At 36.8% G+C, this 16,049-nt stretch overlaps 1 protein-coding gene across 16 annotated transcripts in view; it reads right to left on the reverse strand.

Moving 5' to 3' along the window:
• Positions 1 to 16,049, reverse strand: part of SEC31A (SEC31 homolog A, COPII coat complex component) — a 59,420-nt gene that overhangs the window by 18,892 nt on the left and 24,479 nt on the right. For 11 of the 16 annotated variants that reach the window (XM_018049664.1, XM_018049662.1, XM_018049658.1 and 8 more), the window contains 10 exons: positions 14,670 to 14,906; positions 13,681 to 13,755; positions 12,216 to 12,254; positions 11,782 to 11,859; positions 8,838 to 8,913; positions 8,220 to 8,398; positions 6,985 to 7,111; positions 5,938 to 6,083; positions 4,546 to 4,719; positions 2,458 to 2,634 (listed from right to left, as the gene is read on the reverse strand). In XM_018049664.1, the coding sequence (XP_017905153.1) occupies positions 2,458 to 2,634; positions 4,546 to 4,719; positions 5,938 to 6,083; positions 6,985 to 7,111; positions 8,220 to 8,398; positions 8,838 to 8,913; positions 11,782 to 11,859; positions 12,216 to 12,254; positions 13,681 to 13,755; positions 14,670 to 14,906 (1,308 nt within the window). The remainder of the gene's footprint in view (positions 1 to 2,457; positions 2,635 to 4,545; positions 4,720 to 5,937; positions 6,084 to 6,984; positions 7,112 to 8,219; positions 8,399 to 8,837; positions 8,914 to 11,781; positions 11,860 to 12,215; positions 12,255 to 13,680; positions 13,756 to 14,669; positions 14,907 to 16,049) is intronic. The other 5 variants (XM_018049663.1, XM_018049661.1, XM_018049660.1 and 2 more) reach the window with 2 other exon arrangements.

A 16,049-nucleotide genomic window follows, 5' to 3' on the forward strand; every position in this document is an offset into this window, starting at 1 on the left:
GGCTGGGAAGGGCGGTAGGAGTTTTGTTACTCCAGGTAGTGACAGTGGGGGCAATTCTAACCTGAATTGAACAAAGAAATACCAATCACAGAACATAAAAAAATGAAAATGTTAAAAGAAGAAGAAAAAAAAAATCCCCGAAGGCACTAACAGCCAGACGCAAAGCGAGAAAGCAGTGAGGCGGCAGCACACACTAGCCAGGCAACTGGTTTCAGGGCAGCTGGGATTCCAAAAGAAAACACAGTCTGAAGAGGACAGGCAGAGGGAGACAGCAGAAAAATCAATACGAAAACGAAATCAGAGCGCAGAGAACAATGCCATTCAAGTGTCAGGAGTACGTGGGGAAAGGTACGTTCTGTAAGTAGGCAAAGAAAGAAGACATTCCGGGGGGTTGGGAGTGGGCAGTTATTGAGGAAAAAAGTGATTTTTGAAGCTGTAATTGTATTCATGCTACGATTGTATCTGTGGACATATTGCTGCTGTATGCTTCCCTTTTCAGGACTTCATTAGAGCTACAAAAATCATGTTAGTTCTGTATGAGGCTTAGAGTCATACAATCGGAGAATATTAAAGATCATCTCATCTAATTCCCACCATTTACCATGGAGATAAAAACAAGGCCCAGGGAAATGAAGGGGCTGGCTGAGGTCCAGACAACTTGGGGTGATGGAGCTAGGGCTGATTCCACATCTCCTGACTCCCAGCCAGTGTTCACTACACTGCACCGTGTTGCTTATACCCTGGAGTCCAGAGGCTTTCCAAATCAATTTTTAAAGCCATCAAAATAATTTTTGTCAAGTAAATCTTTGTAGAAACTCAATCACATCAACAATTAATAGCCAAGGTGTGCTGGTCGCAGTCAGAACTCCTGATCTGGCTTCCCTTTCATCCTTTTACTCCTGCTTGTAAGCCTGCCTTTAAAACCACAAGCCGGGAGAGAAAGGGGCCCGCGCCCAGGCAGCCTGGTGGAGAAGCGAGCCCGGGAGACCCCGGGGCTGTCGAAAAAAAAAAAAAAAAAATAAAACCACAAGCCACTGCCCTCATTCAGCACACCATAAGCTTTAATCAAGAAAAACTACTCTTAGTTTATGACTGAACTTGTTTTCCTTTTCTTAAAGTAGCGGACCACTAGGTCAAAGTATAACAAAAGTCTTTTAAGGTTTCCATATTTTCCCTGAGAGAGAAACTTGAGGATTCAGGGAGTAAACTTGTGTTCTCCCAAAGAAGATAATGCCTTACTTCAGTGCCCTCAGAGGTTGAACTCAAGGTGCTGAGCTGAGGAGTTCTAATCCTGTTAACTATTACCTAGCTGACAAATTGATGTCTTAAAATCCTGATTAGTGACTGGCTTCTCCACCACCTCTCAGCTTCCCAGCCATCACCTGACATGCCCTCCCTATGTTACAGGCTTTCTAAGACTAGCAGTGAGAGTGGGGAATTTGTTGTTTTGCCTACCAACACACCCTCAACAGGGAGAATACACGCAGGCGCTTAGATTTGTATTTGTCAAATGAATCAAAAAAAATCAAAGCAGAGTAGTACAGATAGTTATAATTATATTCAAATGTAACCAATCTTGATTAAGTACCAAGCAAAAGCATAACTGACAAAAAAGCATGAATCTTTTTCAGTTTTTACAGTTTTATGCTTACTTCTGCTACAACAAAATGTAAAAATGACTCCATCAATTCTACTAGCAATCTGTTCTATTTTAAAATGGGCAGAGTACCTGCTAACTTTGTTATAAAATCAAGACTATTTATTACTTATGAAAATAAATTTTATTTAAGAACATGAAGGTTATCTGGCCTGGAAATACAAGTTTCTACATGGAATAGCAAAAGATAATAAGAGGCCCCATTTTATACCACTAACCATTTGCTAATTTTTATTTAAGAAATAAGTGAGTTAATTAATAAACACTTCACACTGCCCATGACCTACAACTTCACAAACCTTTGGTCATCGCTTTTCTCTTTACAAGTTGTTAAAAAAAACAACTTGGATTCTGCATACTCTATTGTGCTGATAACGAAGACACAGAACACCCACACTAGTGACTCAGAAAATATACCTTTAAAAAAGACTATTTTCTAAAAATGTTTTAAAAGAAAGTAACCAAGTCACCCACAAAATCGTTCCCACTTTACTTAGAGTTTGTTAGATGAATCAAATTGTAAAAATTTCAGATGTACATGTGCAATATGTTTGAGTGATGGAGAAATAAGAAATCTCCCTAGCTTAAATTAATTATATCTAATTTATCAATTATTTGACTAGATTAGAGGGATAGTTTTAAAAAATGGATCATAAATGCTACTTTCAAGGATAGAAAAACTGTAACCATTAAAACACTATGTTGTCTATAGTTTCATCACAGGCCTTTTCCCGAACAAACTAAAACCACCAATGTGACATACATAAACATTCCTACTTAGTCTGGACCGCATCACTCACATGGGGATAATATTGTTGAGCTGGAACTCTTGGCATCTGTGCGTGGCCAGCAACAGGTCCAGGCCTGCTCTTGGGCACTTGATGCCTCTCATAAGGAATTTTGGGTGATTCCTGTTGTCCTGGTATTGGATCTCCTTGTGCTCTACAAAGTCTGTCTCGAAGCTGCACAATATTTGGCTATAAGAAGCAATGGAAGAAAGCCAAGCAAATTATTACAGAGTTCACCCAACTATATATGACATATTGATCTTAAAGTAAGCATGATCATCCATTTGATTTTTGTTCACATGCTGTGTATTACACCACAGGCTCTGGCACATTAGGGTTTGACATCACGGTTTCCAATATTCAAGACTGGCACCAAAGGTCCACTATACACACTGTAACCTGTCATTTAACTGAGGGAGGCATTTGAGTCACGCCCGTCGCATGGCAGTACCCAAGACTGATGTTACTCATCATCGCCGCTCGTGTGTTGTCTTCTTGTAGTGACAGATGAGTAACACTCATAAACCACAAAAGCACAAAAGTTGGAAAAAATACAATTTTGTTTCTCTGTAGGGAAAAAAAGGTTCCAAAAGAGAATCAACTACTAAAGACAGTCATGGAAAAAAATGGTGATCTATGAAAGAGATGAAAATTAATTAAAAGAGAGATGCTTGAAATAAATTAAGACTCAGATGTTAAATTCAGGGCAGCTCACATAGATCTACAATTGATCTAGAGTAAGTATGAGCTGACCATATACATATGTTAAATGTTTTAGCAATACTTCATTTTAGTATCTATAAAAATTATACATTTCTATAAATTCATTAAAGGTTTAAAGATATCACTTAAACTCTATGGGTATCCTTTGGTAGTCTTTTATGGAGAAGAACTATACCATAATGGTATTACAAAGTCTCAGAAAATATTCTCCAGAAAATACTTAGGGTATACTGATATATATAGTAGGAAGTAATGTCAAAATTAAAATTGTTACACAAAGAAAGCTCTTTAAAAGTCCAAAGAAAAGCACGAAGAATAATGTATAGAAAATGTATATGACTATAAACAGTATTAAGAATGAAGAGTTTAATTCTCAGGCTAGAAGATCTAAAGGTCTTAAGAGAAAGTCTTAAGATTAAGGGTCTTAGACCTCAATATAATAGTGAGACTCTATTAAGTAGAAAATCCTATAAAACTATTCATCCAAAGTCATTATAAAGACTTTGTTTCTACTCCACTTAATGTTCTCACTAACAATTAAGAAAGATGTGAGCTAGGTATAAGTATTTTTACTCAATGAAATGTACTGATATGCCCTAGAACAGACAAAATACTGAAAACAACTAAAAAATTTGTCAAAAACTGAATGAAGTTTAGAATAAAAAGATCAGAAATAAGAAAAGGCTCAAAATTAAGCTCTAGCAGATATACAATGCAGAGTCACTTGTGAGTCTGGAAACTCCCGCAGGGAAAGGATTTTGGCAATCTTAATCATCACTACATATTCAGTCACTTGCTGAACTGAAATGAACAATAAGAAATGAATAACTGAAATGAACACATATGAACAAGGCTGAGTCATTTCACACCAAATTAGGACACTAAATTATGTGTGTAATGTAGTGTTCTCTGCCTTGGATACTTTAAAAATATACTTGCTTACAGACAGCACCAGACTGAAAGAGCGTACAGAGTGAATGAATACATTATTACCTGGAGTGTCATTTGTGGGGATTTTAAAATCACAATCCCAGTTTGGTTAAGTATTAACATTTATAGCTTTTCAACACAGAAGACACCTACAAATAATCTTATGCACAGAATCAGCGTTTGGCTTAAGAAATAAAAAACTGGTTCTTTTCCTATTCATTTTCTTCAAATACTATGCCCTTCAGTACAAAGGGAAGAAGACTATCTCTGACATAGCCTGCATACACCTAAAATTAACCCTGAAGACACGTCAATAATATTCACCAATAGTTAAGTGATAGAAACTCAACTGCTCCAACTAATACATTTATGTTTAATGCTGTGTGCTATCTACTGAACTCACCTTACTCATACATTGAAAGAAGAAAAATGGCCAGTTCTAATTACCTGGTTGGTGTTTTCAGGAAGAAAGGCCAAGGCTGCAGCAATGCTGCCCTGGGCTGCCAGCAAGCTGGCATACTGACTCATTTTCTCAGCCAGAAGAGCTCCTACAGTGTCAGTGTCCATGGCTTGGGTGAGCTGTACAGCTTTTCGCAGGATGACAACTTTCTCAATCAGATCCTGAGTGAGAAAAAGAAGGGGGAGTGAAGGAGAACTGGACAATGATACCAAGATGTATACTGAGGGGAAGCAGGAAAAGACAAGGGGTTATGAAGAGCTCCAAAGCCTACCAAAAGCAAAGTGTTCATTATCACCGACATTTTAAAGCTCTAGAAGAGTGGACCGTCATTTAGGTAACTAGAAAAGCAAGGAGGAAGGTCTTCTACACATGGTTAAAGCACAGGTTACCATCTTCTCCTAAACATCCTTCAACTGCCAGATACTTGTTTTGTGAGTTAAAACAGGCAAGTATCCAAAGTGAAAAAGACAGGCACATTCCTAAGGCAGAAACTGGGCCCCAGGAGGTAGAAGAGAAAATATTATACTATAAAAATAGTAGTACGATGAGTTGACCTCCAAATGGGCTTAGTATTTCAAACTCAAAGTTTCTCGTATTGGTCTTCAATACCCATTTCAACAATGGAGAGCTATGCATCAGGTATAAGGTACAAGAATATCCAACTGCCCTTCATAAGTACACCAATCCAACCTTGAATTGTGGGAAAAAAAGCGTTTTCTCTCAGAAGCACTTACAAGGAAAAACCTTGATTCCTATAAGACTTTTGGTTTCAGTAGTGATCTTTAAAGCCACAAGCCTACTGAGAAAATCTTTGCTGAGAGAAAACACAGACTGAGATTTCTTGAGACTCTGCTGACTAAATGCTTAGGGGGTAAAATATACAGTACTCAGCACCTGACCATAGTCCCCAGATTTTTTACTTTCTCTCTTGCCGTGTAATAGTGCTACATGGGATTCCGTTGATCTCTTACACTCATTTCTCCTGAACCGTGAAGACTGTCTGCTGGTACGGAGGACTCCTCCCACTCCTGACCCCATTGGGTTTCCTGGCCCAAGGCAAACAGGATCCCTGGAGGCAGAGGAGGAGCATGGGGAAAAGAGGGAAACTGGCTGTCCCCATGCTCCTGCCACTTACTTTCCTCACTATCATATTCCAATTTCGTCCTCATAAACAGCTGTATTCCCACTTCACTATGCCATCATCTCAAAGGTTGCCTTTCCAAATACAGCAGTAAATACACATAATTATCCAGCCAAAGAACTAAAGCGTAATTAAGTAGGGTGAAAGCAATGAACACCTGGAACAAATCAGTCTCTAGAATATAAGGAGGGTGAAAGACAGCACTAGAGGAAGCACCTTTTGTTTCAAAGATACTAACCTGGAGGGACAAAGGACTGCTACCATCTTGGGCTTTAGTCCAACATGCAACTAGTTTCTCCACATTCCCTGCGCAAATGTAGCAGAGACAGGCCTGAGTCTGCAGGAGGCTATCACCTTCACTTTCAAGTCTGGTTCCCAGAAGATCTGTAGAGGAAAACAAATAAGTTTATACATAAGGCACTCTGTGTATGAGGTCATGAGCTGCCCAGTAATATTTTCAGAGGTATGGATCAAACTTTATAACCATTGAATAGCAGGCAGAAATAAAATCACTGTCATGTAAATATTCAGTAAATACTAAGTGGTGTGACAAATTATATACAATTTTACAAGATTCTATACCTAGCCATAGAATAAATTTCTCCTTATTACATTAGAAAAAATTAAAAGTGGGAACAATATTTGAACAGAAAAATCCTAATGAACATTTAACTGCATTTTATCTTGTCCAGATGCTTTTGTAAGCAGTGGACTAAACTATGGCACATTTGGCATAAATATCAGTAAGTAGGACTATGCTGAATTATTTATAATAATAAAGTTAATACCTTATAATTTTTCTATTCTCATAATACTTTCACGGTTATTCATTTTTATACCAGCAGCCTAAAGCTTCTGTTCTTGCATATAATAAACATTATGTCTGAGTTATGAGAGTTTAGTCATGGCCTTTAACAGTAATTTCTACTTATTTTATCAAGCTAACACTTATTAACAGAGGGCTGATTATGTGCCATTTTACATATGAATAGACTAAGGCTTAGAAATGAATTTTTCCTAGTTCATACAGTTAGTAAGTAGCAAATGCAAGAGTCTCAGTTTGGTCTGTGTGAAATCAAAATCATTAAACAATATTTTAAAAAATGACTAGAAGTTATGGAGAAACAACGCAGTCAATACTTCTGCGAAAAGCATTCAAACGAGAACTTCATTTGCTTATTCTGTGATTAGTAGTAGGTTTACAAAAATTTCTAAATAAAATCTGTCACTAATTTTACTTACAATGTATCATGCCATGTATGTCATATAAAATTCATTTTCTTACCACAAAGGGTGGAAAATTCATCTGCTTTAGCATAAGTCAACACTGCAGCTAACGCCTCTCTCCAATTTTTAAGATCACAAGACTCAACAATCTCTTTCCAGTTCTTCATCACTACTGCCATGATTAGCTTGGGGAAGGAAAACCAAGGGACAATTAAAAGCCTTTGGTATACTAATAAAAATTAACTCTGGCCAATCAATCACATCTTTCAAACTACTATTGACAGTATTTCATGCAAAAAAAAAAGAACAGCAAAGTACATCCTTAAGCCAACTGACATTAAAAAAAAAAGCCATATAATTTTCTCTCATAAAAAAAAAAATCACAGTAGCCTATTTTACAAAAGGCTGAGAAGGAAAACTATATACGGTGTTAAAAAACATTCCTGACCAAGAAAGTACTAGGGGCAAAGTCCTGGGAGAGAAAAGGATTAGGCTGTGTGAGGAACTGAAAGGCAGCCAGTGGGGCAGAAAGTGGATGAGGCGGGACCAACACGACACAAGCCTGGAGACGAATGGCAACCCAGGCTGGTGGGACTGAGCGCTGGGGCAACTTTCATGGGAAGAAATCGAATATCGTCGAGCAGGGGGCTTAAAAATCTACAGATCCTCTGCACCAGAAATTCCTTTCCGAGGACCTCAGCTTCATTAAACAATTAGAAATTTGTACAAATCTTTAGGCAAAATAAGGATGTTTATCACTGTCTTAACTATATTAGGAAAATATAAGAAACTACTAAACATCTCAAAATAAGGGAAATGATATAGCCCTCCTATAGAATATTACAGGGCAATTAAAATTTTTTGTAAGAAGCTTCAATGATATGGGAAAATGATTACAATGTAAGTGACAATGTCTATAAGTAAAACAACACACATATGTACTTCTAGAATCTTGATTCTGTTTTTAAAAATTCTACAAACACGCAGAGAGGTATACAAAAGGTTATGTACCAATCTGACTGAAGAATCAGGAAATATTAAAATGTTTAACATTTTCTATGTTCTAATCTTTCCACAGTAAAAATATGAAAAGCATTTTAATTAAAAAAATTATATATGTAAACGACAAAAACCTGGGACAATCATGCTAACCTGTTAACAATAACTAATTTCTGGGTTAAAGGATTATGGGTGGTTTTTTTGTTCTTCACTGTTTCCTCCATTTTAATTATCTATAATGAGTGCTTTGCTTTTTACAAATAAATGCTATTATTTATTATTAAAATAACATACCCTGGTAATTTTGCTTTGGGATTTTGCAAAGTATTTCTTCTGGGTTCGAGCTAAGAGTTCTTGTCCACCTGCTATGGCCAATATAATGGCATCAGCCATGCGGTTATCATGTAAACAAAGGTCAACAGCACTCTCAAAGTTACCCGTTAGCAAAGCCTGAGTAATTAAGCCATCAATATCTGCAATAAAGAAAGAATACACTCAAGTTAATAAAAGTTTTTGTTACAAGAAAAAAAAAACTACATCTATCAATTATTAGTACACATTCAGCAGAAAACACAAAGTTGAATTCTGAATATTACTGGTAGGTTAATCTCTATCACAAACTGCTGATATCTACAGAAACATACTGAGGTGCATGTAAATAAAATCAGGTAAAATAACATATTTTTCAGATTGCTTAAATGCAATAATAAAGATCCTTTACAGTTTTTATCACATAGGTATCATCAGATCATGCCATCATTTTTAAGGTACTGATTACATGTACTAAATGATAACTGAGTTCTTCTTTTCAACCTTTACCACATGTTTGACAAAATGTTTCTGACTTAAACTCAAGGACTATTTGCTTTCAAATGGTTAAAAAATTTGATATCAAAACCAACAGATACTTACCCCCACTGATAGAGATGTTAAATGTTCCTCCAGCTGTTAGTAGAAATTCAGATTCTTGTTTTTCCTCTTTAATTTGCTAAAGAGATGGAAAGAGCAGCAACTTAGCCAGAATGGAACTACAATAATTTACCAGCAAAACAAGATTTAAATATGATTACTTACTGCCTAGATGACCTGCCAAGTTATTCCAGAGAAGCTCTCAGATTCAAGTTTACACTAAGATCTATGACATCCTTAAGAATTAACTCTTATCAGATAATCAAAAATAAAATCCAATGTCATCAGAAGTAACGTGAGACAAACTTAAATGTACAGATTCACAGTGGTGGCTCAGAAGATACTGAAGCTGAAAAATCTTTTTCTTAGATATCTCAACTAAAAGTAGCCTGAGACACACAAAATATGTTTTAAATTACATTACATTTAGATCTTAAAAGCAACTTTGCTTCCATACATCTAAAAAATTCTGTCCAAGAGGTGTAGTTTTAAGAGTCTTTTGGTTGTAACTGACTCAGTTGTGGAAAAAAAATAATGCCTGGCGTCCTTATATAAATGCAATGTAAACAGTTATTTATCAATATACTCAAATTCAATTAGAGATTTTGTGTTCACTTCAACTAATCATACCTGGAACTGTAGGCTGGTCTGGTAAAAATGTACACAGTTCTGTTATAAATTTCTGAAACTAGCTGTAAGACTGAGTAAAAATAAATTCAATATCTTCTTTCTTTAGAAGATAAGAAATGTAATAGAAGCCTTCTGCTGGCAAATATTTTAAATGTTTTCTCTTCAATGCATAAAAGTTCAAAAGAAGACAAAAAATAATATATATCAGATTATAGAGGAACTAAAAGAAAAAACATGTCTGTCTTACATGAGATAAAATTTTATCTTCTGTGCTCCTGTTACCTATACATTTGAATCTTAGCACCCAGTATTCAAAGTCAGGAGCATTTTCGAACTGGATAATTTTAGTGTAGCACAGAGTATCGCATCATCTGTGAATGATGTTAAATTTAGTTAAAATTGACTATTACAGGAAAATAACCATAATCTTAATTCCTTCCCTAACAAAAGAGAAGCCTTTTAGAATTTAAAAACTGAAATAAACTTTTAAAACTTAATTCATATTGTACTGATGAGCTCAGTTGTGTCCAACTTTGTAACCTCATGGACTGTAGCCTGCCAGGCTCCTCTGTCCATGGAATTTTCCAGGCAAGAATAGTGGAGTGGATTGCCATTTCCTCCTCCAGGGGATCGTCCCAACCCAGGGACTGAACTTGTGTCTCTTGCATCTCCTGTAACAGCAGGCAAATTTTTACACCACTGTACCACCTGGGAAGCACCGAGGAATAAATCAGATACGGATCTGATTATAGTAACTAACAAATTTACCCAAAAAATCCTTTTATTCTCTTAATGATTTTTTTTAATGATTTTTCAAATTTGCTTTCAAAAAACTAATAAACCCTTATATATGGACTTCTAAAACATACACAAAGCCAAAATATGCACAACTTATTATGTAACGTGTATCTTTGATGTCTAAACTACTGTTTTATTTTATATAATTATAGCATCATCAGGATTAAGGAGAAGATATGACCACCTTAAACATTTTTTTCAAATATTCTGAAAGCACATATTGATGACTACTGCTTTGTTACATATATATATATATATCTATTAATTCATGAGTGGATTTCTAAACATTTCTCTATTTGTATAGAAATAGTAAGTCCAGCTGTATACGAATCAAAGTATCTTTCTTGAATGTATCCTACAATTCTAAGTATTCCCAAAATTAGTTCAAATTTTTAGTAAGATTTTATCCATACTCTTTATTCTTGAGTTAAATAAATGCTTGAAGATCCAATTCTAAGGAAAGTATTTATAATAATCATCTTGTAATAGTCTAAATTTAAAGAGGAATTATTTTTATAACTTAGTAAAAGGCTCTAAGAAACTTTATATAGTCAGGATATCTCCATATCAAAAAGAACAATGAAAAAGTCAAACATGAGATGAGAAACAAGAACCTGTTGATTAATTTTCCAAGATGAAAGAAATATAATTAGAAAGCAAGAAAAGTAAATTATAGAATTATTTATTAGTGGTTTAAAAAACCCATAAGATTAAAAAGGAAAAAAATTAATGATACAACTCTGTGTTCAAGGACTCTTTATCTAGTTATAAAAATGGTCACTATAACTCAGGATGCATTTTCTAGCGAGTCAGAACAATCAGATTATTAGTGAAATATTCTTTACTTGGGCTTTCCTGGTAGCTTAGATGGTAAAGCACCCATCTACCCACAATGCAGGAGATCAGGGTAGATTCTTTACTTGGACTCAAAATTCAAGATTAATTCAGAGGCCTATGCCACTGATCGTGAGCCTTAAATATTAACAAGCCAAGAAAAAACATTAATGTTGCATGCAATGCAATGTGGATTTCGGAACAAAATCTTTTTTCAGTTTGACATCCTGATATACTCACATCAGCTGTTAATTTTAAACCAGATAATCCAGAAACTAGGTCAGAGAACTGAAGACTTTAGAGATGGTATGTGCTTAGTCACTCAGTCATGTCCGACTCTTTGTGACCCTGTGGATTGTAGCCCGCCAGGCTCCTCTGTCCACGGGATTCTCTAAGCAAGAACACTGGAGTGGGTTGCCATGCCTTTCTCCAGGGAATCTTCCCAGCCCAGGGACTGAACCCAGGACTCCTGCACTGCAGGTGGAGTCTTCCGTCTGAGCCATCAGGGAAGCCCTTAGAGATGGTACTTCTGTCAAATTAGTAAACAGACTCCTATCTTAAGTATCTCTAAGAAAATATATGCCAGCTTTAAGCTGGAACATGCAGCCAAGAAATTTTCCTTGTTTCACTGTGAGATAAGTAAACCACATATTTTCCCCATGTTAAAGATGAGAAAAATAAGTACCTCTCCCAAGAGCTGCTCTTCAGCAGCAGGGCTCTCCTCCCCGTCACCCTGCGCTACTTGGTCAGAGTCTTTAAGAGCCTTTGGTACACAAAACAGTGACAGACGGGGTTGAAGAACGTAGCATCAAAAGGTTATTAGGGAACAAGGAAGACAAAAGACCCAACCAACAACATTCAGAGCTAGTTTAATCACAAGAAGTTACACTGAGTAAATTTATTTGAAAAACCTCATTAGAGGAAAAGCAAAGAGCCATTATTGCTAAGACCCAACCCCTTTTTCTTGCCAAATGAGAATTATTCATGTATTAAAAATATCTACAATTAGTATTTTTAAATTGTAAAGCAGTAAGACAAAAATTTCCTAAATTATATTTTCTTCTTTATGACCTAGACCAAAATTTTAGAAGGTAGCTATTTTTACAGGCCTTCTCTTACCACATCAGGTCCATCCACTTTGTTCAAGGCCAAAGCAATCTGAAATAAAGACAACAACTCAGCTACCAAAGGGAGTTAACTCTACTTCAAGGCATAGAGCAAATGTTCACCTACTACTCCATTCTCATTGGCAAAAATCCGAAACAGGTTCAAATCAGGGATAGCATGCTCAAGAGCAGAGTAAAATGAGTGCAGAACCGATTCTCAAGGATGCTGGTTTCAATTACGTAGATTTATTGCTCACATGTCATCTTACTCTGCTATTCAGTTGTAAAACTAACCTCAAAACAAGCACGTATTCTTCTGTCTTAAATAACCATAAAAAAAAAATTTCTTCAGATACTCACTATGAAAAGAACATTAAGAGTATTTTGACAATCAAATTTTATCTCCTCATTTTTTGCTGTCAGGTATGCAGTAAAACTTTCATGTTAATCTCTTGCAAATCAAGTTATAGCATGAAGAAGTTCCGACTAACAATAAAGTTAAATATAAAAAAAATCTAAAGCAGTGAGCGAGAGACACATGGCCAGTAAGCAGGGGGCCTCTGACGTGAGCCCAAGTCACTAATCTTCCAAGTGCTCAGCACTGACTGACAGGAGCGCACAGGATCCAACCTGCTGCACATGCGCGATAACCCTGCGATGCTATGGAAAACCTGAGTCATTTTCAAAGACTGGCAAAGGGCTAATACAGATTACACAAAGAATCCAATATATTTCCTTCAAGGTTTCCAAGGTCAGAGTGTTTTAACTGCTGTTAGGCCAACACTGTGGAATAATTATTAAGGTCCTCAGAGAAGAAAACTTAAAAACTGGAATATGACCTCCCGTTTTTAAAAAGCAATCTTTTTTTTTTTAACCTTAAAATATTAAGCAAAAACAAACAAAAGAAAAAAAAAAGCAAACCACTTGGGCTTTTTGTTTATTCAGGCTCAGTACAGTAAAACACCTTTGTTCCAATATATTTATTAATACTAGTTACTTGTGAGCTGGACCAACTCAATACAGTTTGGGAACTGTGAGCTGAGGGCATAAATAGCTGGGGTGGAAAACAGTACCCTAATTTTCATCACTTAAGCTGTAGACAATGCAGGGAAACAAACTTTTCCCTCTCTTGCCTCCAGAGCCACTGACTACTCATCCTTTTAAAACTCTAAGTGCTATTCCCAGTGTTTGAGGCTCACTGTCTTTTTTTGTTTCAAGGCCCAACTGACACAACTCTTTAGATCAAGTTTAAAGATGGTTCTGGCAGCTTCTAAATTAGGGTATTACTGATGAAGAGTTTCGACTTTAACAACATGAATCCAAAACTCGGGCGACCAAGCATAAATTCGTATTAAATGTTTACTAAATGATTTGAAGTAATCCGTATAAAACCTAAAAAAAAAAAAAAAAGAACACCTACACTACATAAATATCTCACTTGTGTGAGCTCAGCCTTTAAAACTTTCCCAAAAGCTTACCTTCTTTTCCAGGTCTTCTTTTCTATATCCTAGAAGTTCAAGGTATTTTCCACGAGAATCATCCTCAAAGTTTACCTTAAAAAAAGACATTTTCTTGAAATAAAGAACTGCATCTGAAGGCCCAGATTTTAATTAACTGCTCAAATTCCAAGTAGAATTATTTAAAATATCTAAAGTCTACTATATCAACTAGAAGCTTCACTGTAAGAGAATTCAAAGTGTTTTTTTTAAAGAATCTATTTTTTAAGAAATAGTAAGTCTACTAGTAACTAATCAGCCAAGCTGAATAAAGCTTACTTTCAAACTAACATTTGTAAAAACAAACTGAGTCATGTCCAAAGGCTACATAAATGCAAAACTCACATTATGTGAAATAGTCAACGTCACATGCTAAAACTTTCTTGAAACTAATACTTACAAAATATAAAAATGAATGAAATATTATTGCATTCAAGAGCTCTTTTCTTTGCAAAACTCAGACTTGGGAAACAGACATTCCAGTGGAGGCAAAATAATCAAAAAGAAAACTCTATTTGCTAATTTACTGTCATAAACGCGACTCAGTAACGGCGACGAGAAATGCCTCTGACCTCTCCCCTCTACACCTAGTCCCTCTTCCCCCGTTGTCTTTAATTGGACCTACTATGGAAATTAAACATGCTGTGTTTTTATTATACTCAGCTCTATGTTCTAATTTTAAGATAGGTCTGCTGAATATTATATCTCTTAAAAACACTTAAGCACTTAAAAACATCTAGCATATTATTATTTAAAAAGCATTTCATATTAGGCTTTTCAGAGCCAAGAAGGAACTCTTGACATAAAGTATTATTTCACATGCTTTTCATAAGGTTTTCTTTAATTTCGTCACGAGATCCCCCAAATCACACTGCCCCTGCTGTTTCTTTGACAGGAAGATAGGTTTAGAATGTGATGAGAACAGTTAAATTTGCAGATAATGAAGGAAAGCTGCTTATCACCAACTTTACCTTCAAAAAGGACCACACGTTTTTTTCAAACTCAGTCTGAGAAGCATCGATCTTCTTCTGACAGTAACTGACGAACCCCTGTGACTGAACGACCTGCTGCAGCTGGTCCGATCGGCTGAGGAACTCCTTCTCCGTCACCACCTGACTGACGAACACGTGGTGCTGCTGCGGCTGCTGCTCAGGCCCCGGCTGAGGCTGCGTTCTGACATTCGCAAAGGTGACCAGTTTGCCTCCGAACTAGAATAGGATGAGGAAACAAAATCAGCTTGAGACACAAGGACGTGGCCCCCTAACGTGCTTCTCGTAAACCTGCTAAAGGAAAGACCTGTGACCCACACGTCTCCCTCTGCCTGATGCTCTCTTCCATACTCCACGATCTGACCCCAGCCTTCAATTTTTACTCCTCTTCACAACACTCACCTTCTAGATGCAATGTCCTAGCAGCTGCTACAATTTCTCACCTACTTGCTTTTACTCACTTCCACATATTCAATGCGACTCCTCCTCAAGGCCTGGGCAAAGGTCACCTCTGCCACCCCAGATGCCCTCAGTATATTACATTTATCTCTCCCTCTTTTGATTCAACTATTAGCCTTTGTATTTGCCTCACCTTCTACTCTAGGCTCTAAGTTTTAAAAGGGGGTGAGTATGCTGCTACAAAACATGTCATTTGGCATAAGGATTATCTTGAGCTGACATGAGTTTGAGCAAGCTCTGGGAGTTGGTGATGGACAGGGAAGCCTGGCTCGCTGCAGTCCTTGGGATCGCAGTCAGACACGACGGAGCAAGCGAACTGAAAGAATACTGAGAAATAGCAGGACCAAGAAAGACACACTGACCTCCTCTTTTCTCTCTGAAAGTAGAAGAAACTCCCATGTGAGAGCTGCTCTCCTTATATCAGGAGGAAAAAACCACTCATCTCCAGAGATGGGGAGTCCAAGACAGTAGAACTCTGCACAAACAGAACTTGATAAATAGAAATCACCTTCCTCCGTCTCTCTACTATTTTAGTTACTGGTCCACAACTGTCGTTCTTTGCTCAACCTAGTCTAGAAGCACTTTCGCTGTGCCACGCCTTTGGGTCTTCATTTCTCTAGGGGGCTCCCACGTACAGGTTTGCTATCATTCTCATTATAAGCAGGCTCAGAACTCTTCCTCTGCCGCTCAGTCACTCCTCAGCTTCAGGTATTGATTTTTTCTTAAACCTCTTTCATTTCTTCCTTTTACATTGCTATTTTTCTGCCTAATTCTTTTCACACTGAACTGCTGTATGACTGCATGTCTACTGGTTGTCTTTTCCTCCCTCCAATCCATGCTACATACTATCAGTTCAATTGCTCAGTCGTGTCCGACTCTTTGCGACCCCATGGACTGCAGCAC

The sequence above is a fragment of the Capra hircus genome, chromosome 6 (assembly GCF_001704415.2).
Source record: "Capra hircus breed San Clemente chromosome 6, ASM170441v1, whole genome shotgun sequence".
NCBI lineage: Eukaryota > Metazoa > Chordata > Mammalia > Artiodactyla > Bovidae > Capra > Capra hircus.